Source organism: Triplophysa dalaica, chromosome 2 (genome assembly GCF_015846415.1).
Source record: "Triplophysa dalaica isolate WHDGS20190420 chromosome 2, ASM1584641v1, whole genome shotgun sequence".
NCBI lineage: Eukaryota > Metazoa > Chordata > Actinopteri > Cypriniformes > Nemacheilidae > Triplophysa > Triplophysa dalaica.
Window position 1 is genome coordinate 24,360,925 of NC_079543.1, and position 27,917 is coordinate 24,388,841.

Sequence of the window (27,917 nt, forward strand, 5' to 3'; positions counted from 1 at the left end):
ATTGACGTAATGTTTAAGAGTGAAGTTAGGGGAGGGTCTTCAGTATTGCTTTTTTGTACATTTTTATACGATTCACATCGTACAAATACAAAGTAATGATCCACCTGTCAAAATCGGGTTGTATGATGTAATTTATAAAGGCAAAAGATATTTTTGTATTTATAATTTTGAAAGACTTTCCAAAAATTGATTTCTAAAATAAAAGATGAACGATGAATTGGTACGAACTTATTTGTATGTTTTAATACGATTCACGCCAGTGACGTTAGGTTAGGGGTGGGGTTAGGGGAGGGGCAACAGTATTGCCTTTTCTAATAGTCATGCGTTTTGGTACAACTCACATCGTACGAATTCATACGAATGAGCCACCTCGTAAAAAGTTACGAATTCCTGTCAGATCAGATTGAATAATATCATTTGTAAACGCAAAATATATTTTTTTTCTGTCCCAAAGCAGCAGATTTAAACAGCATTGACAGCCATCTAAAAGATGAGGGCTTGTGGACGATTGAATACAAAAAATGCACAGAGAGAAACAGAGGCGAAGCCGTAATATGTGTGCGTGAACTATACATGACTTTCCTGCTAAGCACGTGCACACGTGAAAACAAGCATCCGTGCGCTAACATACAGCCGTACCCGCACACACAGCGCACACCTGTTTCTGTTAACGCAGGCAATCACCCGTATGACAGCTATCGGCCATCTTGTTAAATAATGCATGGAATTTTTCGTTCGACTTGTCAACTAGTCAGGAAAAAAGGTATCTCATTGTCTCTTTCCTCTCTTCTGTTGTCATCCTTGATGTTGATTTTCCTTGACTGCATTCCATCTTTATGATGAAGGTCTTTTTTCCTCCTCTCCTAAATTCTCTCGCCAGCTCCGCTCATCCGCAGCTGTTCTCGACAAGAACGCTGCACTCGCAAAACACTCTGCCTTTGAAGTCCATGTTATCTGTGTTTGCTTTAGCCTATGTGTTGAGGGGTGTGATCTCATGCATGCAGTGGCGTAACTTTGTTTTGAAAAGTGGTTGGGACAGAGATGACAAAAACTATACTTTAATTAATTGTTTCTGTAATAACTCGTTGAGAATATTTATCATATATAGTAGGCCATTGGCTACACTGTTTTTTGACTCTCGCTCTCTCAGTATGCGGTTCCCAAACTGTAAATTGGTGAAGGTCACTGGGCTGTTGTATAATACACAATACACACCTTCCGAAAGCATTTCTGCCAAAAAGTGGTGGGGACATGTCGCACTTTTCCCACCCGCAAATTAAGCCTATACATGCATGAGTGCATCTGCAGAATTCATACACATATATCATTGCATTATTTAAATATTTTTACTTGGCTTTCATGCACATACACATGAATGTGCCCGTCGTTCGCCAAATGTCTTCTTTCCTCTCTTAGGCTGGTGTACAATTAACCGCTCTCCTGTCTGTTGTTGGTTTTCTCTAAATGCACAGTCAGGCAGCAGTCATTAATGTCACCATTAGTCTCTGTAAACCAAGCGTAGCCCTGTGACACGGGCCCCCTGAGCGAGCTCTGTGATGGGGCTCATCTCACCCAGAAGGCCTAGGTTATTATTGCAAGGCCATCTGTCTAGCACATCTACAGATTGCACATTAAACAAGCTTTTCTTAAAGGAACACAAACATACGTAACCACAAACAGATATGTAGATGAGCATACGTAAGTAAGGCACATGTAAACGAAAAGCAAAATAAAAATAATACCATTCTGTTTGCGCGTGATTACCTGTATGAGCGTTTAATTCTTCTAAATCGAATTCTGAGCCGTTGTGGTTCTTGTGTAGATCCATCATCATCTTTATTTTCTGGAATTTCAAAGCTTCAGCCATCGTCGCTGTGGTCAAACCTGTGTGTACACGCAAAAATGTAAGAATAAAATAAAGAAAGATCTCCATAACATCTCACTCATTTCTCTCAGGCAGCTATAGAATTTAATGAGAAGCATCTTGTTTTTCTGATTTTTTTCAGAGAAAAAGCATTGCGAAATCAAAGATCACTTTTAAAGTGTCTCAAACTGTGCTCAGATTTGTTAAAGTACCAACAAAAAGTAATATTACGTGTCTATGTATTGCTGTACACTAGGATGAGGTCTAGTTTGTGTCTAAAATTTGAATCAATCCTGATTCTGGAATTTATACCTTTAGGCCCTGAATCACCATCTTTGAAACAAACCACTGGATATTTTAAATTTTTACGTATGTTCCTATTAACAAATTTTGTTTGTTTTTAACCATACGTTATAGATTGCAACTTTACCATGTATTAAAATCTTAGTATTTTATTGTAAGTATTGCAAAATTGACTTAATTCTCTAAGCGAACTCTCACATCAACGTGGTTTATGCAGAACACCTAGAAGATTGCGGTGACATAAGGACCCTAAATTAGCTGTCGGGTGACTGTATTATTTATACAAGTGCATCATGGAAGTGGCGCAAGAAATAGCCATCTGCCAATCAATCCCTTCAAACTCCTCCCACTACCAGCACTTAAGCCGGGCTAACAGCTCTGTCCTTGGTAACCCTGGATACCAACCAAAATGAAAATAAATATATAAATAAAGTAATTGATTTGTGACATGCAGTAGTTAATCAATACTCTTGACCAGTGATTGATGTTAAAATTGTGTTTCCGTCAATTTTCTGACTTATTGTTCAATACACACCCCTGCAACTCCAGAGATTTATCTCAGCCTGTTACATGCATGAAATGCTCAACATTTAGATGAATATGTAGATGTAATATATACAGTGACCCGAGTGGAATGATGCAATTCTTCAAGGACGTTTTATTGAACAGCAGGAAAAATGATGGTTTTAAAGAAGTTCCCCCTTTCATTTTCATGTATTATTTATGTTTACTTATTTAATTATTTTCGATATTACAGTTTTTACATCAATACGGTTTTGTTCTGACTGTTCCATGTGGGCTGATAGAGGGAGGGCAAAACATTTTGGGTTGTTTCGAAAGCTGTGCAACTTTATTATGATAACATTTTTAAACAGAGTAAGAAAAACGTTGAAAAGAAAAAGAAAAATATACAGCGAGCCCAGCATGTATTCAGACATAAATACCACTGAATTTCTTGAAACATCAAACCAAATTTCATAAAAGCCGAGCTATTATATTCAACCAACTGGCCCCATTTTCTTTATACTTCATTTAGTCAGTTCCTGTCAGTTTCACATCGATGTCCCAGTGGAGTAACCAATTGCACTCAAAGACTTCAAAACGTAAGATCTATAGCATGCACTTTCTGTCTGATTGTGTTTGACAAGGTCACCATCTCATCCCCACACAGTACCCCTGCAATGCTTTTCTGCCAAAACAAAGGAATAATGCAGGTGAGGCTGCAGTGAACTAGAAGATATAATGGACCATTAACACAAACATACAAACGGGATTCAGCATCTTTATGCGAATGATGAGGGGGTTTGATGTTGTCTGTAGCAAACAGCTGTTGCACGAGCATCGCTGTCAGCTCATGGTTAAAATAATCCACAGAGACTTGAATTATGTAAGTGAGAAAGCACTTGCTCGTGTGAGGTGATATTGTCCTGAGGGAGAAATACTTTGACGGCACGACAGAAACAAAGCTCATACTCCTACACAACAAGAAAGTATGGTGACAATCACTCATTGATCAAGTTACCTGCTTGGGCTGAAAAAACAAAAGGGTTTTGGTTCTTCTAACCTTCAACTCACCAAGACACATATGAACGAAGAGCATTTTTTGTTGATACAAACAAGCAACTGTTGACTGAAACCAGTTTGTTGACACTCTTAGCTATGTTAACCCCTCTTGTTATTTCTGCAGAAAACTAGTAGTGATTAACTTTCGTCTTTATCTTAGATTTACATAAATGTCCAGATTGAAGACACTTTCGCTGTTTCTGAAATATTCCTGTTCGATGTGAATGTGAGAGCTATATTATATTATTTCGATGCCTGTCTAAAAAAACCAACACAATCTCGAGTCAAAAACGTAACTATTTTACGATGCGGCTAATTTTGGCTAATTCGTATGAATGCGTTCACTTTAGTATGATTTGCTTTGGCGACATTGATGTTAGGGTTTGAGGGGGGGTTAGGGGTGGGGTTTCAGAATTGTTTTTTTTCTAGTAATTGCACGTTTCTGTACGATGCACAACGTCCGAATTCATACCAACAAGCCACCTCGAAAAAATGTATGAATTCCCGTGAGATAAGGTTATACAGATTTGATAAGTAGTCAATTATTTTACCAATATTATAACAAGTCAATATATCTTGAAAAGGTTTAATATTATGGTTTAATAAATATTATTGAATAAATAAACGTTTTTATTATTAAAAAGTTTTTTTTTTTTTTTATAGTTGACTAATAATTAACAAACAAACAAAACAATAACGTTTTATTAAAATTAGTATTCTGTTTTAAATAAATGATGTCATCAAATACATTTTGGGGGACGATATATCGGTGCATCTTTGACCAAAACCAATAATCTCTTCTTTTACTATCAAACACACAAGCAACATTTTTATCTCACAATTTCCAGAGCTATCAAATGGTTTTCGAAGATGTGGAATATAACACGTCTTTCATAGTCCTTTTCAAAATATTATGATTGCTCAACAGCTGTGGAATATTCAAGATATGGAGCGTCAACATTTTTAATTGAAAGTCAAATATTTAATCCTCTACTGCTCTCATGCATCATTCACTTGGCTCCACCCCCCGCTGTCTGTCATTTGACAAACAATCCCCAAAATTGTAAAAACATGCCAACAAAGCCAGTTATGTTACCATGGATTCACAGCAGCTGCAGATTATAAAGCGTGTGTTGGAAAAATAGTTTAAAATGAATGTCGAAGTCAATCAAATTACACTCCACTAAGCTTTCATACTGAGAGAAACAATATCAATGTCCTTGGTCACATAACACTGAGGGATCTGCTCAAATCCCAGAAGACAATTTTATCACTCTTTCACAGACTTCATGGAGTTCTCAATTGTGTATCATTTTCTTTTTAACTTTGTCCCACGTGTTTCTCCTTAAATCCTTTTAAAACAAATGAGACATTTGTTGACGTTTTGATTGCGGACTTTGATCTTGACAAACCAAAGCACAGTTTGAAACATTCTTCGAATGTCTTCTAGACTCTCCGGGAGAAATGTGAGATAAGGTCACTTTCGCCAAGAGAAAAATCTGAGAAGCATTTACATTTATGCAGGGTTTTTCCTGCATAGAGAGATTGGAGGCGTCCGCCTCCTTCAAATGTCGTGCCGCCCTGGACTCTTGCCAAAATTATACCGGGTGTCCTCACAAGAAAGGCTGCATGCATTTAACAGACTGTTATTTGTAACTGCAGTTGCGGCATTGCGCCACTGTTTCGTTATCATAACACTGATTCGCTAAAAAGAATGCAGAACAAGAGCTTTGTTTCAGGGCTGTTTGTTTTGCATCCAAGTACGTTTCATTTCTTGAAGTTTCTTAAATGAACATGACGTTCATCATTAAAATTTCTTTAGCCGTGCAGTTGGATCGTTGAATCAGCGTATACTGTACACAGCGAGTTCGCCAGTATGAACACACAATGCGTTCAGAACGACTCGCACGCGAATGACTCATTTGAACCGATTCATTTAAACTATTGAACTTTTCAGTCATTAGCAAATATAAGACATCACTGAATTGACAAGATGTGAATGAGCTTTGATCATTTAGTAGGACTGGTTAATTCAGTTGGCTATTGTGGGCTGTTGTTGCTATTGTTTGGTTGAATAAAAGTTATATTTTAAATAAAAAAAATTACTAGTAGCATGACCTTGTAAACTAACCGTACTGGAAACTCTCCGACTTGTAAGTCGCTTTGAACAAAAAAGTCTGCCAAATGAATAAATGTAAATATAACTTAATACTTGTCATTTCATCAAATTTTATTAGAACTTTGAATATGTCAAAGTCTCTTGGTAAAGCCACTTAAAGGTACGGTAGGCCTACATGTGTGTGTACAAGATCATGTACAAGATGGCACCACCTCCGCCTCATTTTGAGCCAGGAAAAACCCTGTTATGTATTTGGCAGATGCTTTTATTTGAAGTGTTTTAAAGTGCATTCAAACTACACCTTTTTTTGAGTAAATGTGCTCCCAGGGGATCAAACTCATGACCCTTGCATTGCTAGCCCAAGGCTCTATTGAGTGTCAGGAACTTTTAACTCGCCATGCGTTTTCATTTCTAAATGAGAGAAACAAGTGAGATATTAAATGAATCTCTTAATTTTATTAAGCAAAATGCAAAGCTCTTTTAAGTCTCTATTGGGTCTGCTGGCCCGTTGCGTCCTGCGGTTCGAACATAATCACTGAATTACTCAAATGGTGCCGACACCCTTTTTTAACCCAACTGTCATAGCATCAAACAATGACTGAGCACTCGGCAAATCAAAGCAAACTGCTCGGCTTTCATTCCTAATGAGTCCTGACATCTGGCACTTGGCGATGCCAGGACTCTAAGTGACATCTCCACGGTAACTGCTCAAACATGGCAGAGTATCGCTGCACAGTCCAGCGCATCCTCCATGGTGACCCCATGCACAAGTTCGAGTGTGTGAGGAAAATTTCTTTATGGAATGGTGTTAATGTGGGCAAACATGTTCATACACGTTGTGATAAATAATGTGGAAAACTCATACGGATATAGTGTGCAGGGGTGATTTATAAAGAGCCAACCACTCACATAGACTCAACACCACAATTACATCTTATCCCAATGTATTTTTTTATCACAGTATAAATTCTGTGTGTTTAGTACATTTTGTGTTATAGAGTAACTATTGTGGTAAACTGCATTAAATATATTTACATTTATGCATTTGGCAGACGCTTTTATCCAAAGCGACTTACATTGTATTATCCTATACTTTTATACTTGGGCATATGCAATCCCCTGGGATCGAACCCACAACATTGCGTTGTTAAAGCAATGCTCTTACCACTGAACTACAGGAAAGCTAGAAAATATATATATATTATATATTTTTTTTCTTCTTAAAAGTGCTTTAACAAATGAAAAATTAAGCATAGCCTACATGATATCTACGTATGTTGCTAGTCATCAGATAAAATAAACATCTATTAAGTATTTTTTAATTTTTTTACATGTTTGGCTACATTGATTTAAAAACCGAACAACACTGGCTGAGTGAAAGTAAACCGTGAACAGCAAACGAGGTTTAAACTGGATCTTTACTTGTATGATGTTAATGCAAATTACATATTTTTTCTTTTCAGAATGACAAATTTGATCAGAATGACAGCTAACCACCCCTATGGGTACATGCAAATTACTTGAATGAATAAGACAAATCTGAATTTGTCTGCGGTTTCTGGTCAACCCTGTTATGGTTTGATATTTCCTCTTTGAAAAACAATGATTTGATCATTCTGAGATCATATTTATGGACATCATCAATAGTTCTGATCACTTGGTTCAAATATAATTCAATATATTAACATTTCAATCTCAGTGGCTCAACTGGAAAAAACTCATAAGTAACCATTTTAAGTAAAACAATAAAAAAGTACTATTTTCTGCCACAATGTGACCCTTTCCTGAGATGCATTCTCAAAATTGGAAACGTCCCTCCCAGTTAACTTAAATAAGACACACTGTATCTCGTGGCAGATTTCAGCATCAACCCCTCCAAATGTGATAGAGTACAGTTGAGAAGAGAAGACGGGGGTGTGAAGCTTTTAAGCAGCGAGAGGAAAGAGGAAACAGAGAAGGATGAACAGATGGATGAGTGATCCCGCTGGTGCGTGTCATTAATCACTGTCACCCATAAAAGAAGGTGTGTATGAAAGATGACCAAACAGAGGGATGGAGTGAGTGAGAGAATGAAAGATGTGCACAAGGACACCAGTGCAAGGAGTGATTTAAACATGCTCTTCATAGGTGTTGAAGGGGGTTGTGAGGGAGTAAATGGAAGCTCATCTGAGTTTATTTCACGGTGAAAAATGAGATCGATGTGTCTGGTTGGTTTTACCTGTGTGCGACAGCAAGGCTGGAGATAGCAGGCTGTTTGCTCTGGGGTGGAGGATTCTGGGGCTTTCCTGCAAGCAGGCCCCGTAGGAACGCTTCGGTGGGCGGCCAGGGCGAGAGCTGTGAGGGGTGCAAACATGTGTTAGTACTGTGGTCGTCCTTAAAGTGACAGTGTGTTATTTATGTCAGAATTGTAAACGCATTTCCCAGATATTATTTTGCCAAACACGTAGTCTCAAAACGTATGTAAGTGGAAAACAAGTTAACACTGCAGCCAAACGTGTTGTAAAGGTTGCTGAGTCCCTGATTAAATGTCTTCTCAAAACATTTAAGCTACTATGAAAGAATAAAACAAACTATAATGCTTATGAAACAATACCCATCAAATTTAAGGACAGCAGAGAAAACACAATATTGAAAGAGGAAACTATGAAGTGGGTTCAAACATTTTGATGCTCCATCACCAAACATGCTCTAGCATCCATGCAGGTCCAACAAAGCACCCACTGATCAAATAAACAAAGACCAACCTCCAAATTGGCGAAACAGAATAAAGACTGCCGAGCAGTTCAGCGTAATGGGGGGTAACAAGAGCAGAAAGAGATCGGACAGCCGGTAGCTGCTCTTGCCTGTCAAGCTTTTGTTTATAACTCCAAAGGTTCATCTCAGGGGTAGAGAGACAAGATTTCTGAACAGTCAAAGGTTAAAAGACACTGAGAGGCTTTTGCCCCGAAAGAATGTGGGAGAAAAAGTGAGAGAGATTTAAACAGAGGCATTTGATCGACAGAGGAACATCAGAGTTTAACGTTCCTCCACTGATTTACAAGGCGATGGTTGTGAACTTTTACAACGAGAGCATTATGTCTTCACTCCAAACTTCATAACAGTCATGACCCCGTTCGTGATGAGCAATAGTGAGGGGATGTGTATCTTTAAGAGGAATACACTTGCGTAGCAATTTATTTCAGCTCCACTCTTGTGTTGCCCCAATGGTCAGAAATTGTAAAAGTGAACTGTTGATGTTAAAGAGGTGATACGTAACTTTCGTCTCTCTATCGCCATGGAACATAAAAATGGCATGCAACTACATAACTTTTTTGTGAATTTAAATAAAACAATATTGCAAAATCCTACCTGACAACTTAATAAATCATTATTATGAGCTTACTGGCAAGATACAGGTGCATTATGGGAACAGCTTTTTGTGTATTGTATGTACGAATTCCTTTATGATGTAAATCTACAAAAACTAGAGATGCATCATTATATCGGACAATAATCGATATCGGTCGATAAAATCTAAATTTTCAGCTTTCGGACGATAGTTTAAACCCAGCCGATGATCAGGGCCGATATATCCTGTCAATCAAAAGAGGACAGAAAATTGCAATGAATTTTTGCTCTGTATGAATTTTTGCTCACCCGTTTGATGATAAATATTTATTGTAATTGTATTTGAATGAATAACATTCGGGTTGGAAGTTGATGGAGAAAATTTGTATTGGGGTGGTTATTGTTTAACAAATCATACTAAAATGTACAAAAAAAGATCCTTTCCAGAATTCCAGTGAGATTGTGTAGTCATTTTTATTAATTTTTAACCCCAAAAAGTTATTGCTGCTTTAAATGGGTAGCTGACCCCAAAATGAAAACTGTCATCATTCGCTCACTCTCATGTTGTTCCAAACCCATCTGACTGTCTTTCTTCTGTCACCCCACTTTCATCGCCTCTTTTTTCACCCAATGAAAGTGAAGGGCAACTAAGCCTGTCAGTAGCAAAATGCCCTGATCTACTTTCTACAAGTGGAATGAAAGAATGAACGAATGTGACATCATTTCAAACAAAATCCAGCCTGAACAAAGGTGTTTTTAAGGTTGTTTCTCAAGTTCAAAACACTAATGTGATCTTTTGAGAAAGTTTAATACATCATTAATACATTAAACAACTTTGGAATATTTAAGTTGATGTAAACCTTTTTGTTATCACTCCATCACTTAAATGCCGTCACGTGCAGCGTTTCAATGTTTGTAAACATTGTATAATGTCTCTCCTTTTTCTTCTAACTTTTTGTTAAAAGTTCTGTTAACTGAGGACTTGCATTTTATGAATCACCAAGGATCACAGTTAAAATCTTCTTTACTGTTCAAAATGTCACCTACAGCAGTGGTTCTCAAATGTTTTTGTTGTAAGGCCCCCTTACACCGTGTCTACACCAGACGCGCGCGATGTGACGCGACAAGAGACAATATATATAAATTTTGTGACAATCCCATTATAACAAGCCGTGAGTCACGTTAAATCACGCCAAGTTAGGACACGGTGTTAGGCCACATTACTGTACTTTGTGGGCCCCAGTATAAAGACTTATGATCTTAAACTTCAAATTTGAATTAAACAAAAAAATATAAAATTATTCAATGCTGGAACATCGTCTCTTTTGGTTGGTGTTCTTATTTTTCTATTGTTTGATTGCAAAAATCTATAACAAATTACTATATTTCATAAAATGCCACAAAAACTGTGACCCCTGGATCCAGCCCTCAGCTTGAGAACCTCTGACCTACAGTACATCTCGGATGGCCTGAGGGTGATTCAATTATAAGCTAATTTTCATTTTTAAGGACACAAACGTTTTTACTATGTAATTTATATACACGATTACATTTCCTAAACGTGATGAATATCTGATTTTCCAGTTCCAAAATCCAGTTAATGAGGGTGTCTAGAAGGCAATCTGATTTTGAAACAATAAGGATTGTGTACGCTTGCATGCTTAATTAGCCTGACACCTAAAAAAAAGCCGTAAGCATGTGATGATAAATCCAAACAGAGAGAAAAGAGCATTTCCGCAGCGCTCCATCCACTCATATCTCTCTTTTCATCCCTGTGTGTAATGTTTATACATCCACTAACCCGCTGTGTCAGCCCAACAGGAATGCGCGCTGTGTGTGTGGGACGGTATGTTGATGTATGGGGGTGCGAATGGTTTCCTCTTTCTTAAAAGCGCAGACAAAAGGAAGAACGCTGTTTACAAAGCTTACAGTAATACAGCGTTCTGAGACGCGCTCTTTGATCTCTCGATACCGCTTCTGTCTGTCTGTCTGTCTTCTTCGCACACACAGAAATGCAACAAACCTAATCCAGATCTACTGACAACAGCTCTTTTGTTCTGTATCATCAGAGAGAAAAGGAATCCTTCTCTCTTACTGAACGACAGGGCAAGCTGATGAAGCGATGCAGTCATGCGAAGTTCACTGCACACACACGGCGAGTTAAAAAATTCTCATAAAAATAAGTGAAATGCCAAGCTTGGAGACTGGAAAAGGACTGGCTTTGGAACTCAGGTACCATGGTATCAAAGTACAACATCTGATCCTATCATTGTGCTGACTGTACATGTAACTACTTGCTTTATGAAATGTGTGTACGTTTGGTAACATTAAAAAACGTTTTATAAGGTCTTGTTGTTGTATCGCTGTAAATACACAACAACAGTTCTATGCGTTCATTCTATTGATGTGTTTGCCCAAGAGTCCAGGTAAAAATATAATTACATTTTATCGAAGACTATCCCCCCATTCTGCATAAAACATATATCAGATCACACCCAGGAGCCGGTTACTATGGAAACGTCTTCTCAATCAATACTGTGTCATCGGTGATGATTGGTGGCAGATGGAGGACAGGGGAGGATTCCCCATGAGATCATAGACATATTACAGAAGCTCAGGCAAACACACACAGACACAAGCCGTTCGACAACTATCCATTTTGTCCGTAGCACACACAGACCCACAAAGTGTCGTGTGCTATTTATTGCTTTGAAAGATACCAGACAGCTGTCATAGGCGTTAACCACAGGTCTTTATTGTAGTTCCTCTGTCAATAACTGGTAAAAGTGAATTTCAAAAGAACAGGTCCCATTTCGATTTTGGAATGAAAAAAATACATACAAAGAAAAACTTTTAAGGAATTGTTGGTTTATTAGCAAGATGGTTGTTTAGCCTTAATTCAATTTGCATTAATGTAACAGGACTTTTCCTGTAATGTATTTTTTCCAATCGTCACAAATTACACCAAATACTGCTATGATATATAATTTTGCTGTGATAAATATAATAACAATATTTTTTTCACTTTACAAAAATAGGAGTTGATTTTTCTGTATTGTGTTAATGCAAAAAAAAATATTGAAAAATATAATATATACTGCACATTATTTTTATATTAAAATATAAAAACATATCACTGCTGTTCTTCTGAAACCTTGCATCTCCATATTTTATTATTTAAATTTTTGCCATAAATTATTATTATTAGTTACCCTTAAGGCTGTCGCTGGTTTTGTGAAAATCCACCCAAAAAAATGTCTTAAAAAAAGTGCCTGTCAACCTGTCAACACACAGTACTGAATCGTTTAAAAAGTATTTTTTCCATTAAAAAAAACCTGCCTTTACTCTAAATAACATGCTGGGTTATTACAACCCATCGTTGGGTCAAATATGGGCAACTACCAACTGTTGTGTTAAATTATCCAAGATTATGGTTATTTTTATCCAATAGGGGGGTTAAAACAGCCCAGCAATTTGGGTTGAAACAACCCAGGACTGTTGGTTGGGCTAGTCTATTTTGACACAATGTTTGGTTGAAATAATCCACTTCATTGCATTAGCCATAAACAGACCACCGTCCAAATGGCTGTCTTTCAAATCCTTCAACAAACCTTAGAGCATCTGTTTCTTTGTGTTTCAAATATATTTCTTTTCTACCATGATGTCATAGATCTCAGTTCTGGAGGGAATCCTCCCTTTATTGATCGGTTAGGGTCGTCTTTCTTTCTTTTCATTCGAACTAGGTATTGAATTTATGTAGCCTGCTATCACGTATGATAATAAGGACAGACAAGCAACGCACACATAAACAGACACTCTCACACAAGCGCACATTCACACACTCATATATACACAGACATGCACAATGACATCTATTGACTTTCTTCTCAGAAATACAATAGTTCCATCTTTCCCTGGCCGGTTTTGTGTCGACCGCAGAAGGGCTAATTACGGTCTCTTATTTTCAATCGAGTAAGAAGATGAGCAGAGAGATGACAGAGAAAAGAACCTAAAAGAAAAAAAGGCTTCCAACGAAAAATAACAAAGAAAGAAGTGAGAAGAGAATGAATTACAATATGTGCTAGACTGTTTGAAAGTGGATTTAATCAATGCCCGGACCAATATCATTTACATCCCCTGACACTTTATATTTGTACAGAACTACAAAAGCGTCGGTGAATACAGTATAATATGAACAGAACACAATGATTATGCCCTGAAGTTAAAAAATTTAAATAGCTTAAAAATATATTATTTAAACATAAAATGAATAGATCACCAAAAATCTGTAAAACGCTGAACCAGAGGTAACTTAAGAGAATGTATTTACCTGTTGTTGTCCATAAAATGAAATTTTACGTATTTTCTGAATTTTACGTGTTCATTTAGAGATTTATAAAGATTCATGAGTTTGGAACAACGTAAGGTCAATAAATAAAGAAATAAAAAAGTCAAATAAAGAAATAGAAAAATGTCTCTGTAACTCTTGTAATACTGTACTTGACAATAATTTATGTGAAATATATTTCTCAAGAAATAAATAAACAAATAAAATGCATTTGAAAAGTACCAGCACCAAAATGATAATTTAAAGTTTCCAACAAAGATTAAAAGAGTTTCTAGTCCCTTACAAAGTGTACATTTTGTTCAAAATAAAATAATGTAAGACTGCAAATGGATGTCTTATGTCTCTAGTAAGATAATGACAGTTACACAGAGAGAGAGAAAGAGAGACGTAGAGAGAGAGAGAGAGAGAGAGAGAGAGAGAGAGAGAGAAAAAGGAGAGAGTGAGAGAGAGGGGCACAGTTTATCTACGGCTCTGATCCTTGACCACACAAAGACTGCATTCATTCTCAGAAGACAAAATATAAATTCTGATTTCTATTCATAGAGTGAAAGAGGAAGACGGCCACAACGAACAAGTGGTGGCTTCCAGCATGTTCTTTATTATTGCTTTTGTAAATATAGAAAGGTTTCAAAGCAACAAAATGACCAAGTGAACAGAGTTTGTGTCATTAGAACAGACTTACAATTTAATCCATCAGCCCAGAACATTATTGTGTGCGGGGTGGGGGTTGGTGTGGTTTCGTATGGATTTAATGAAAATATGATGAGAGATACAGTACACTGCTACATTATTCTTTACTTAAAGACAATTTAATGTGTGCTGTTCTGAGTGCTCGCAAGGATATCCTGTGTTAAGTTTTTTTTTCACCCCAACTCTGAATACATGAAATAATAAGAGTAATGCTTGCCTTCACAATAATCACAGTCACCAGTGAACTAAATTCTTATTTTCTATCTTAACCTCATGTATTCTTTCTTTATCTTTATCTCATCCCGTCTTTCTTTTCCCCTTTGCCTCCTGCATATTAAAACATTTATTCAATTTTCTCCACCTTCCTTCCTCTCTGTCCTTTTTAAGACAGAGGACATATTCACCAGGCCAATAAACAATCCTCTGTGTGTGTTTATGGACGTGTGTGTCAGAAAGTGCCAAGTCAGCACAGTCAGGGATGACACCTTGCGATCGGACAGAGAGATGCGAGCAGAATCTCAACAACGCTGCAGAATGGGTGAAACTGGGTGAACGGTCTACAATACGGCAGTCTATAGTGAACAACTACCACAGGTCGTGTATTACGGTGATTTTATAAAGATTATGGCATCAAATCTGTATGACTTTCTTTTTCTTCTGCGGATCACAATAAATATATATTTTGAAGAAAGCTGGTAAACAAACAACACTGGACTCCATTGACTTCCACTGTATGGACGCAAACAACTAAAACCTTTTTTTTTTAATCTTCTTTTTGTTTTACAAAAGAAAGTCATATACAGGTTTTGGATGACATGAGGGTGAATAAATGATGGCATTAGTTTATTTATCGGTGAATTATCCCTTTGTTTAGGGGTCTAAATCTGGAGATGTGTTTTTTGTAGCTCAATGGGAAGAGCATTGCGTTAGCATTTTTACAGGCTTAACTTTTACAGTAAATGCATGAAGTGATAAAAAATGCATACCTTGTCTGGCATCTGCCATAATTTATAAATGTAAACGTCTGCAAAAATGCATAAATGCAATAGCGATGGTGATGCATGCTAAACAACTATTTTGCCAAGTAATGTACATTCGTCTCTTACTACAGTAAAAAACTCTAGATATACACTTGGGATATTAATATAAAATTCACATGATGTCACATGTGAATAATATTACAACAACTTTGAAAGTGACTTATTTCAGAGTCTAAAGTGTCTGTATAAAAATCAGTTAAAAGAAGGCCAGAGAACAAAAACTGCATTTGAAACATACAACGTCATTCTCTACCCTTCTGCGAGTTTGTTTTCTTCAAGCCTTTAATGGAGAGGTAAGAAGGAAGAGAAGGCTTATCATGCGTCTAACATCCATCCATAACATCCACACCTCTACAGGAAAAGGGGTTGGGGAGGGCAGTGTGTGTTTGTATATGTGTCAGCCTGACCGTCTTAAGGGAAACTGACTATTTTACAGCAGCTTATCTCTCTCAGTCAGATAAGAAAGGCGAACAGAAGTCGTTTATTTCATTCGAAGAAATTATCACAGCACATCTACCCATCCGAGTGTTACCCGTCTGCACAACCGCACTGCACACACTGACGCACGACACACTTAACAGAAGTCATAAACAGGTCATGATGCTAGCTACGAGATCTTTGAGTCTGAAAACAAGCTGACTCTTGTTTCGTCTAGACTAGATCATTCATTTATGCGTCTCTGAACCGCACTAGCTCCGGGTCATGAAAAAAAGATGCCGGATCACTCCTGTTTCATTCAGTTGCGCAACCACTTAACATGCTAACCTGTCACTTAGCACCTCACAATCAGCTAATCGCTAAGCATAACATAGAGGACGTCTCGTTGTGAAATAATCGCTAAACAAATGCTATAAATCTCTACACAAACAAGTTATGTATTTAAGAGCATTTCAACAATGTTTGGTGGTTGGACAAAAACATTTTCCAGAGAACAAATTGCTCAAACTTTAATGTTTGACTACATTTAGCAATTCCAACTGTATTATTTTTGTATTAATAAAAACTGAATTATGTACTTGTTTTAATTATTTGGCTATTTACAGTTTTATTAGTAAGTTCAAACATTCCTGAATCAAAGGCTAAATTTGCTCAACGTATTACTGTATTTGCGATCATAAACTACTAATAAATGTTTTACGTAAAACGATGAAATAACATTGGGCTCTGAAATGCTAATTCTGTCGATTTCTTTCCTGACTCCAGATTGACCATAAAACACAAAACTGTGATTATGTATGCTGATGGGTCGATAAACTTTAAATGCTAAAAACATACACAATTTACCCAAACGCCTGACCCGAAGTTAACTTCCGGTTTGTGATTGTTTATCAGTCTGGCAAGTGGTTAACACTGTGTCTACCCCAGACGCAACCGTTGCATCCAGAGTGTGGAAACAGTTTTTTATAATAGGTTCTAATGGGTTCAATCATCTTTTGTTACAGCACGATGGTGTAGACACGGTGTAATAATATAACTACTACGCCGCCCACATACATTTTAAAACACTGACACTGGCCTGTCTGTCTTCTTGTGTCTAAAAAAAATCTTGTAGTTCATTCTCTCCTTTGCTTCCTCCAGCTTTAATCCTCCTAGTGGCATGGCCTTGTAAACTAACGGTACTGTTTAGCATGTTGACAAAATGTTTATATGGTCTCCTACTTGTTAGTCACTTTGTATAAAAGCGTCTGCCAAATGAATATAAATGTAACTGTTTATGTTTTAATCATTTTATATTCATTTATATTAATATTTTAATTAGTGGTGGGCCGTTAACGCCGTTAACGCCGTTAACGCAGTGAGACTATTATCGCGCGTTAAAAAAATTGTCGCCGTTAATCTATTCTCAAAGTTGGGTTGGGAGCTGGTTCTATACTAAGCAAGCTATGATGACTTTCACCTTGATATTTTAGCGCGGATGTATACCAGCTTAACTGCACTGTACGGGGCGAGAACGAGATTTTTTAACTCGCGTGATTCGCGTCATTCGCGGAAGCAGAAGCCGCCTCATCATCTCATAACCAGGGCTTCATTCGCGCGATTCGCGCAGCAAGTAGGTCTATTGGCTCTTTGCATTAACACACTGTAACGAATTGCTGTAAAACGTACAGCGTTATTTTACAGAAGCTGATTGTATTTTAAATAATACAGAATATTGCTGTAAAGTGCAATGCATTCTGGGGTCATGTGACGGATTAACTCAATGTACAGAATATTGCTGTAAATTTCAAATCTACAATGGCGGGATGATCTTCAACAGTCGAGATTGGGGTAGTGCTCAAAATGAATGATTCACACCTGTGGTAAGTAACTTATTAAGTATTTTTTTCCATATTTGGTAACTATCATGCTGGTAACTTTGTCAGAGGTATCTAAATTCGCGGTTCATATTGCTAACCCCGGATTCAACCTCCATCTGCGGGGACCGAAGGAGTCTTGCGGGGTTTCAGCAGCGCCGTCGCGGTAAGATTTCAAACATTCTCCGTCGCTATAGCACCTGAGGACAGAAGTTGTTCATGTTATTTAGAGTTTTTGTTCACACCAGGAGTGAAGGCGATATGTGACGAGCTACAGTTCATTGTATTAGTAAATTGACGGTTGTTTTTTTAATGTTGAACATCGCGCCCGCCGTAGACACGGTAAAAGTTACATGCTTCGACAGTTGGGATCCCACACTCGCTCGTGATTATTCTGTGGTGTAATTTGCAGTTATCCGTTAAATCGAGCGCCCAAATTAAAATGAGTCACCATAGCTTGCGGTAAATCGATGTTCTCGGAGGATAGCCCGATAAAGTGATTAATGTACGTAACCATCTAGATATACAGTATATGTAACGGAGGCCAGATGAGAGCTTGAGCAAAAGACGTTACCGACACCCTCATCGATAGAGCAGGCCTGTCCACCAAATAGGACCGTTGGAGGGTGGGAGTGAGACCCGTTACAAAATACTAGTGTGACAATTTCTTGACCGTGACATCCCTAACGTTAGTTGGATTACATTTCTGTATAAGTACGGTTTTAAGTATAAGTTACTCTGTTTAATTTGCTTAGAGTTTGTTTGTAGAGTCACTTATACTAAAATGTAGTTTAAATGTGAAATGCTTAAAGATAATTGTATAGTCACTATTAACTATTACTATTGTCACATGTATAATTTATGTTTTAGGACACACTTTGCCATGCAGGCCACTGGATGCTGACTACTGAAGGTTAGGTTGTGTGTGACGGTGCTCAGCACAGCTTCATGTCTGGCCTTCCCACTCTGTTCATAGCATGTTACATATTCAGGCTTGAGTACCAGGATGGGACAGCATGTACTTGGAGTCCAATGAAAGGTATTAATTGAACAACTTCCTTACCTGCATTTTATAGATATGTTAATGTTATATACCAGTTAAGACCTTTAAAACAATATTTCTCAACGAGAGATGCATTTTTTTAGTGCAAATTATTTAGAAGCATTTAGTTTTTCCTGACTCTTTGTAGATATTAATCCAGAGAGTGGAACAAGAAGAAGCGTCATCTAAAATGCCAGGATACAGAAGAAACAGGTTGCAGTGAACCCACATGTCGCCGCTCTTCTAAACACAATGATGAATATTCAGTGTAATCGATGAAAAGTAAGAAGCACACACACAAACACACGCACACACACACACACACACACACACACACACACACACGCACACACACACACACAGATCTGATCATTGAATTACATCATTTTATTATTCTCTGACTGTATATGTTGTACTCTGTTTTTCTCTGACTCTAAATTGAATATCTAACATTATTCTCTTGTTTCGTTTCCATAGTTCCAGCTACTTGTTGTGCTCTGATGGATCAAGATGGTGACCGTTTTACAGACTCACTTGGGCCTTGTTTTGCAATGTTGTTTCATGATGGTAATGTTGGTTAACGTGTTGTTTAAACATGAATGTTTAAAGAGCCATGTTGGATACTATGAAGTTGTTACTGAATAAAATTATTTAATGTACAACAACGTACACAATTTGTCTGTAATGTATTTTTGTATCAATTAAAAAAAAATAAACACTGTATATCCAGTATGCAAAACATACTGGATATACAGTGATTTATGTATTTCTTCTAAATAAAGTAAATTAAAATCAAGCAATTTGCTGTAAAAAATACAGCATTATACTGGTGCTATTCAAAATTACAATTTTTCCTGTATTCTGCAATTACAGTAAATGGCTGTAAATTAAATTACAGTACTGTGGCTGTACAATTTGCAGTAACTGGCTGGCAACCCTGCTGCCAGTAGTTTACTGTAAATTTTACAGGATTTTTTTTACAGTGCACATAAATCACTCGAGCTTGACGCGCCATTCGCGTTTGGTCTGAACACAACATAACGTTACTGTGAAATTACCGCATCAAACGTGACGTGCTAACATGGATGCAGCTATGAAGCCGCCGGGTTTGCTTCAGGGAATATTAATTTTTAAAAAGCTTCCCAATGGAAACATCGCCAAGACTAAGGTTGTTTACACCTTGTGCAATGCGGAATTGGTTTAAAAAAAAACACTTTCTCTCAACAGGTAGTGGTCTAGCTTTAGTTAAAATCAGTAACTTTGTATTGAGATCTAATGTATTATGGCTCCTGTATGACATATCGCTTGTTGCTCCCTCACTCTTTGTAAGTCGCTTTGGATAAAAGCGTCTGCTAAATGACTAAATGTAAATGTACTGTAGGAGCTCTTCCAGTCTCAAGTACCACCTAAACGCAAAGCATCCCTTAGCTAATGCGGAAGTAAACACAAGTTCATCATCCATCCATTTTCTACCGCTTATCCGAACTACCTCGGGTCACGGGGAGCCTGCGCCTATCTCAGGAGTCACAACTTCATCTTATTGAACATAATTTAATTTTCATCACCAATTATCATAGTAGAACAGCTTTCTCAAGCAGTTTGTGATGCATTTTGGAAACAGGAGATGAGCCCCTGGTCTAATGCGCCACCTGGCTTTAGACACCCGTTCTCAAAGACTTACTTTTAGTCATTATTTGGGTAGCACACATATTCTGAATGCCTTCGGCATAATTCAAATGAGCCATTTTAATCTAGATTAATCTAGATTAATCTTGGAATTAATCTAGATTAATCCAGATTAAAAAAATTAATCTATGCCCACCACTAATTTTAATATATAATAGCTGAATTAAATAAACAATTTGTTACATTTTATTCTATGTTAATTTTATTAAATAACAATTTATCGAATGGGTCGTATAACTTTGACGCATTAAAGTTTAGCCAAGTAGCGTTCCTTCTACCCAAGACCCAAGACATAATTTTTACTTGCTAGCTAATGTAATTCCTTTGCTTGTTTTAAGAAATTCTCTATTCTGTTTTTATTACTCTATTCTTTGTGGATGTGTACCAAAAGTTACAGTAGGTTGAATATAATCTGGTCTGTACAATTTGGACTCTGACAAGAATGTTTTATTTTATACAGCCTGATGGCTTACAGAGATGCACACTGCGCAGAATGTGACGCAGAAGTCGTACCGCGAAACATCCGCCTCTGATTTAAACAAATGTAATTAAGTGTTATCAAAACGTCCACTGCATGCAACACATTAACCTGACGGAGTACAACTGAAGCTCATCTGTACTGAATGTACTAAACATCCATGGCCTAAGAAACAATTCGATACAGAACTGAATGAATGCTCTTATAGTCCTTCTCAATACAAAAGTTCAGGAGATGATCCCAGATGCCATTTGTTTAAAAACAGAAACTAGATCCAAACAGACTCATGTTTGTATCACGCAGGTACTTTCTACTGACTGACTCAGTCATGAATCAAGGCATTTCAAAGAATGACTCAAAGAGCTCCTTGAATTAAACATTGAACCTTTTTGGTTTGCAAATTCACCCCAATAAATGGTTATGTTTATTAAGTGCAAATTATGCAATAAAACACACCGGTCATGACTTGTTGGGCAATAAAAAAAAAAAACCTTTCTGCCGGTGAAAATGTTTGTTCTTTACTTGAGATCACATATGGTGAGACATCACTGTTTATTCAGAGGAATACAATTGTGTGTGTGTGCGCGTGTCTTTTCTGCAATGTGGTACAGGTGATTAAGCAGTTCACTCATGCACATCAGTGTAAACCATATGCTCGGAAACATAATCCAATTCAGAAAACAAAAAGGTGAAATCTGACCAACACTAAATTCTTAATACAATAATAAAAAATAATAACGCTTTTCCTGGAACCATCTAACCTTATTATTCTCAGTTATTTAGACGATAAATCCTCACGTTTATTAGAAGAACATGGCTAAACATTGACTGCAGTTGGAGGCTAATGCATTAACTATTTTGAATTCCACAGTCTATGAGGAGGGCTGATCTAACTAGCGGCAACAGTTTTGACTTTCACACCTTATAAAAAAGACTTTCTGCAAATCTTTGAATGTATCCAAAACCCCCTTTGAAACATGATGACAGGCTTCCTTCAAAACACATGACCTAATGGGACAATATATCTTTCCCCTAATCAGTTATGGTCTGTGCACAAACAGACCGCTACAAAGAGAAGGATTAAGACATCAGGTTCAAAGCGCCATATTTTAACCTATTGTCTGCTATGGATAAAGCGTGAGAGTAACTTGAGTCTGTAAAGGATACACGATCCCAATGTTTTCACACAGTGTACCACTAAAACACATACAGTCTTGTAGTAAATCACTTTAAGAGGAATAAAAATAAAAATAAATGATGTATATATTCTTCATATGTTCTATTTCTCTCTGTTTGGTGACATATTGGTTCTCTTTGTCTTAAATGATGGCCCTTGTTGTGTTATCGCTGATGTTATTTAATGAATAAATAACTTTGATGTTAACTAAAGTTTAAACAGCTGTATCATTTAGACAGGAGTTAGTAGAAGTGCAGATCTTAAAATAAAAAACACTGACTATTATTCTAAATATTAATCTTGATTAACCTTAAAGCACTTCATAATTTCATTTATTATTGACTATCTGCATAATTTCCTATCCTTACCCAGCGAAGACATTCCCAGAATGTTCACTAAACGTTCTCTTAAAGATGCCAAAACGTTAGAAGAACGTAAGCAAAATTATTATTCAACATTAGCTAAACATTCTTACATTTTGGCCTTAAAAAAATCATGTTTTATTAATGGAACGTTTAAAAACACTCAAAACTTGACGGAAATGTTAACGAGAACACGTTTTGTTAGCTTGGTAGGGGGCGTTCACGTGTTCAGGGACCAAAACCCAATCAAAACGTTGCGTCTAGAATAACAACCCGATTAAAGACGTCCGTCCAACTGACGCATGTGCGCCTTCAGTAGGAACGCCGAGCAACGCTTCAATACAGACGCTTAAGCTCCCTTAAAGTAGGAAAAGCAATATGATGTATTTTTGCACCTCCTCCCATCCATTAACCCACCTGGAAAACAAGAGCACTTCTCTAGTGCATAAGTACACAATGGAGAGACCAAATGAGCCCCAGCATTTATGGAAGATCACGGATGGCCAATGCCCATGCGCTCTCACTTAATACGGAGTATCTGGAAAATTGATTCGCGCAAGGATCAAAAGAGATTGAACAGGACAGGCATGCACTCGGCTTCAAAGAATGGCAATTACATTTTGACCACGAAAAATGTACAAGCTGACGCACAATGTGTATTCACGGCACTAATGTTTTCTGACGGACCCGTTTCGTCCAATTAGATGACAAGTACGCACTTTTAACAAAGCGACAGTGGGCTGGATAACATTTTAGATAGTATAGCGTTTACTTAAAAAAAACTCCGGACTTTCCTTATTTAAGCACACAGATTATAAAAGCAAGTCATAGATCGTCTACTTGTTGCTTTGTCGAATCTTTCAACGATTCAGGCTTGAGTTTGTGCGCTGCGACATAACGGGACACTTTGTTCCTCTTTTTAAAAAACACAATCTGCCTCAGTATTTTAACATTTTAACACCCTACAGTTCGTAAAAACTCTTTAAAATTACTTTTTCTCTATAGTATTAAAAAAAAGTTCCCAAATGCGTGTTCGAACGTATTTTAGCATCCAAATGCAACTGCAAAGTTAATGCCCACCGTTAACAACAGCGAAGCTGTAAAATATAAAAGCTTAAATACATTATTAAACTAACCTTGCGTTGGTACAGTCATTGTACAGCGCTTCAAAATCCTTTCTGGAAATGAGTTTGCATCGGTTCACTCCGGGCTGAATCGCGCCGAGTCCGCGCAACACGCGCACCTGCTCCACGGTGCACACCAGCGGATTTATATCCAAGCGCTTCAGCTTCGTGTACACGGTGTGCAATCCGCCAACGAGGTGCTTCAAGAAAAGATCGAAGACTTGAGGGAGACAAATCAGCTCTTGTCCGTCAACATTAAAAGAAGCGACTTTCACCCCGTGAACCTCCACGATCTTGCACTCGTTGTTCGCCGCGCCGCTCGGAAGCGTCGCGTTCAGTGAGTTGATCAGTCTCGGAGAGTCCGCGGGACTCGTGAAAAACGGATCAGTCCTAAAGAGTTTACCGGACACCGCAGAAGTCCCAGAGTGCACCGGAAGAGTCGCAGGAACGGCCATAGTGGTCGTAAAGATTTACTTTCCCGGTGTGTTGTATCAGACCCTATATTTCCCGACCACTCTCTCTCATACCCTTCTGTCCACCCTCTTGTAGCGTTCAGAGAGCAAACTGACACCACTGATCTAAGCGCCTCTGCTCTCCCGTGTGAAAACACAGATGAACGGAGAGTTTCTCGGTTCTCTTGGCCCCGCCTCTTAGGTGGAGAATGATGTTCCGTTTTGCCAACCGCATGTGATTCAATTTATGGCCAAAGACTTTACTGGAGGTCGACATATACAGCCCTCCCTCTCTATTGAGCCAGTGTCCATCTCGATGATTTAATGACTCAATGACAAGCTTCTGTGTTCTGTTTCAGGGACCATTGTACAAAACGGGTGCCAAATTTCATTTTGCATTAATATTCAAATGTTTATTGAAAATACATGAACTTTTTATGTTACAATGGTCGTTTAATGCTCGTGTTTTATTCTTTTGTCCAACTGAAAAGTTTTTCTGTAACTCAGTGGTAAGAGCATTGCATTGACAACGGAAGGTTGTGGGTTCGATTCCAGGGGGTTGCAAATACCTATGTAAAATGTATAGGATAATGTAAATTGCTTTGGATAAAGGCGTTTGCCAAATGCCTAAATGTAAATGTGGTAAATCGTGGAAATATGAGTATTTAAATGTGTATCTAGACTGTAGGCTACAATACTCAACACACATCACTTTCTAGAGTCAAGAAAACAAAGCGCAATGTTTGAGCGGGAGAAGAATCAGCGTTGTCTTTTATAGGTCAGGGTACGTCAGGTACTCAAGCGTTCGAATGCCATCTGTTCAGCATCATTGGGAAAACACGCTCGCACATCTGGATGTGTCAGTGGAAAGACTTCTGTGCACCCCTCTCCTGGGAGCAGCGAGAAATCCTTTGAGAGAAATGCCATAAAAATATCCCACACATGCCTTCGACCACATTTGGGTTCCCATCAAACTTCCCATCCCTTTGAAAGTTCTTCAGTCTTCCTCGGCCCGACAGAATCTGAGGCAAAACATTTAAACGGGACCATGCCTTAAGAAAGTCGGCCATAAGCACCAAGGTTTTATATTTTATGTAATGAAGTTAACCAGAGAGACTGATAGCAAAAGCGATGAAAAGTTCATTTCGATCGGATGGTAATATATCATCTTGCAGGCTGAGATCCAAAGGTGGATTCATGACATTATAATATTTTGTGAAATAATTTTGTTAATTTCATGGGAACGTAGGATAAAAGTTTTCTAAAATATATATTTGTTTTATTTATCACACAAATATGCTTCCCGTTTATTTTTAGTTACAGATTAGAAAGTTTTGACCTTTTGATACTGAGACACCAGTTGAAAAAGGAAGAGACTTTGTTTGAACAAGGGTGCGTCAGGGAACAAAAACATTATACTTAATCAAACATTTAACATCATGAACCCTTGAAAAACGTATTTCTGCTAAAAAGAAGCAAACTTTAACAAAGTCAACTTAGGGCGAGACATAGTAGTAAAAAGTCAACAGTGAAGATGTGTATGACCTTTCTGGCACTGTGACCTGAATTTGCATTTCAGTGTGAAATGTAATTATGACTAGCACAAATGAGACTGTGAGATGTGGGAACCGAGACATGAATTAATCCATTTAAATCCAATTCAAAGGAGAGCGTATAACTAGTCTTGCATGGACATGCCTGTTTAAATGGTCAATGGACAGTAATTTAATGGAGTTTTGAAGGGAACACTACTGTATAGGGTGAAGGAACAACCACTGTGAGGAACACAAAAGTACACGGGTATTAATGTTCCAGAAATTTTGGGAATGAACAAATAACATATATAAGTAGATCTACTATTATAGACTAAATGATTGCTTCACCATTTGCAAATGTTCTAACTGAAAGAGCATGTTCCCCGCGATCCCATTTTTCCACCTTTAGTTAGTGTCTAATGTTGCTGTTAGAGCATAAATAATAAAGCTCAAAGTTCAGTGCCAAGTGAGATATTGTATTTAACAGAATTCACTTTTCAAGAACTACAAAGAACGGCTGGATCGGACTACAGCCATCTACTTCCCGGGTACATGATGTCACCATTCCGAGTGCTTTTAATAATCTCCGCCCAAAGGAATACACCAAAAAAGGGGGGAGGCCTTCCTTAGAGAAGAGGAAGAGCCGATGGAGTAGTGTTTGGTTATCAGAGATTGTAAACTTTTAACTGAGCTACTCGCTAAACTACTTTCACTTTCATCAAAGTCCTAAAGCTGGTAATAAGAATTCCGCTACACACATTCTCAGATAGCCAACAGTCAAATAACAGCTTCCATGACATTAACATTGGCTGTGAAAGCTGTTCTGTGTAATACACTTATATTGTGTGTGTGCGGTTACCTCTTACACACTTCTATGAAATGTCCTTTGAAGTCCTGCTTGCAAATGTCTCCTGGTCAATCTTCTTGTTTTATTATTCAACTCAGGTCCAATATAAAAAAACATAACTAGCGCTTCTGTTATTAGTGTTATTTAAAATAACCGGTGTGACGCCATTCGATCTGGTGTCATTCCGTCACCATTGTTGGAAAATAAATTGATCTCTAACATAGATTGACGTTTGCTCGTGCACTAATAGACCTCCTTTACATTTCGCTCGATCCACATGTTTTTAACTAATAAAGTGAAGTTGACGCCATTGTTACTGTTTATTTTTAAAAGCCAAAGTTTATGACTAGCCTACACGTAGAGTGTGACCGACCAATCAGAGCGTTTTGGAAAGGGGGACTTTAGATAGACCGTAAAAAATCCAGTCGTTTTGTGAGAACTTCTGTGGGACAGCGATGAACAATAGACTTGAAATATGTGAAATATAAAGCGTTTTTGGACATTAGAAAATGAACATCCATTGTTAAACACCCAAAAAACATATTCAAAGCCCCTAAAACAGCCAAAGAGTGGGTCCTTTAAAAGTCATGTGGGGGAAATTTAGCGGCATCTAGTTGTGAGATTGTGCATTACAACCAACAGCTCACTCAACCCCTCCCTTTCGAAGCACTATGGTGGCTGACACAGGACAAAACTGTATTAGTTTCTTTGATAAGTATTTACGAATGAAAATAAAATACGAATGAAATTAAAAACTAATAAGACACTCTTCAATTTATAATGGCTAATTTGCTATGGGGATTGGGGAACGTGCACAAAACAGAGAAGTGAGGCTGGTCAAAGTTTGGGCAATGCATCAAATCACTTCAAGGGCTAAAAGAATGAAAGACTGTGGAACATATTTTAACTCCAGTTTCACCTCTCTTCTGTTTTCTCCCATATCTCATTTCACACACATGCCTTACAGACAGACAGACATGGATCTGCCACTCAGGAGAGCATTACACACATGATATATAATAGAAGATCAGACGAGGGGCCAGACGTCTTCAGTAAACGGAAAAACAAATCCAGATGCCATTGGATGAATTCAATGAATGATAAATTCTATTCTGTAGATCCTCTGTGCAGATCTCTTAAAGCTATACATTACAAAATATTGAAGTAAAACATGAATATAAAACAAATTCCTATTTGTAAACACACATTCTCCATTCTCGGCCTTTCAGGAGCTACTCCATATATTAAACACAATCTTTCCATCCCTAGTGCTATTTTTCTTTCTGTACGGAGAAGACATTTTTTACTTATTGTTAGGACTGTCTGATAGAAGTAGAAACTATCATTCCTCCACTGACCGCTCTCATCCCATCAGTTTTCCTGGCAGATGAGAGGAGTTTCCTCTGAGCTCTCCGAACACTAGCTACTGCAAGGCTTTAAATCACAGCTGTATCGCCCCTCACTAGTGTTTCGGCTTCAAGTTCATCTTGGGGTTTGAAGGCTCAGGTAAGACCTGGCATCGGACTTTATGACTTTCCGTTCACTCTCCATAAAACCAGAGAGGAAAAAATGCCTGGCCAGGTTTATTTTCCACCATGTTTTAGATATCTCTGCCTTGATAAACGATGAGAAAAACATTGCGTTCATGGCCTGGAGAAAGTTATTT

General features: G+C 37.7%; 1 protein-coding gene and 1 long non-coding RNA gene across 4 annotated transcripts in view; one reads left to right on the forward strand and one right to left on the reverse strand.

Moving 5' to 3' along the window:
* The window catches only part of dachb (dachshund b), a 32,787-nt gene extending 8,750 nt beyond the window's left edge, over nt 1-24,037 (reverse strand). For both annotated transcript variants that reach the window (XM_056738655.1, XM_056738645.1), the window contains exons 1-3: nt 23,430-24,037; nt 8,068-8,183; nt 1,765-1,884 (exon numbers count right to left, since the gene is read on the reverse strand). In XM_056738655.1, coding sequence (XP_056594633.1) covers nt 1,765-1,884; nt 8,068-8,183; nt 23,430-23,872 — 679 coding nt within the window. In that variant the 5' untranslated portion in view covers nt 23,873-24,037. The remainder of the gene's footprint in view (nt 1-1,764; nt 1,885-8,067; nt 8,184-23,429) is intronic.
* Nucleotides 17,492-19,389, forward strand: LOC130413437 (uncharacterized). 2 transcript variants are annotated; one of them, XR_008905489.1, is made up of 4 exons: nt 17,492-17,554; nt 18,419-18,587; nt 18,739-18,872; nt 19,068-19,389. It is a non-coding gene; the product is annotated as an uncharacterized LOC130413437 (long non-coding RNA). The 2 variants fall into 2 exon arrangements; XR_008905488.1 differs by lacking the exon at nt 17,492-17,554 and adding an exon at nt 17,650-17,714.
* Nucleotides 24,038-27,917: the final 3,880 nt, after the last annotated feature.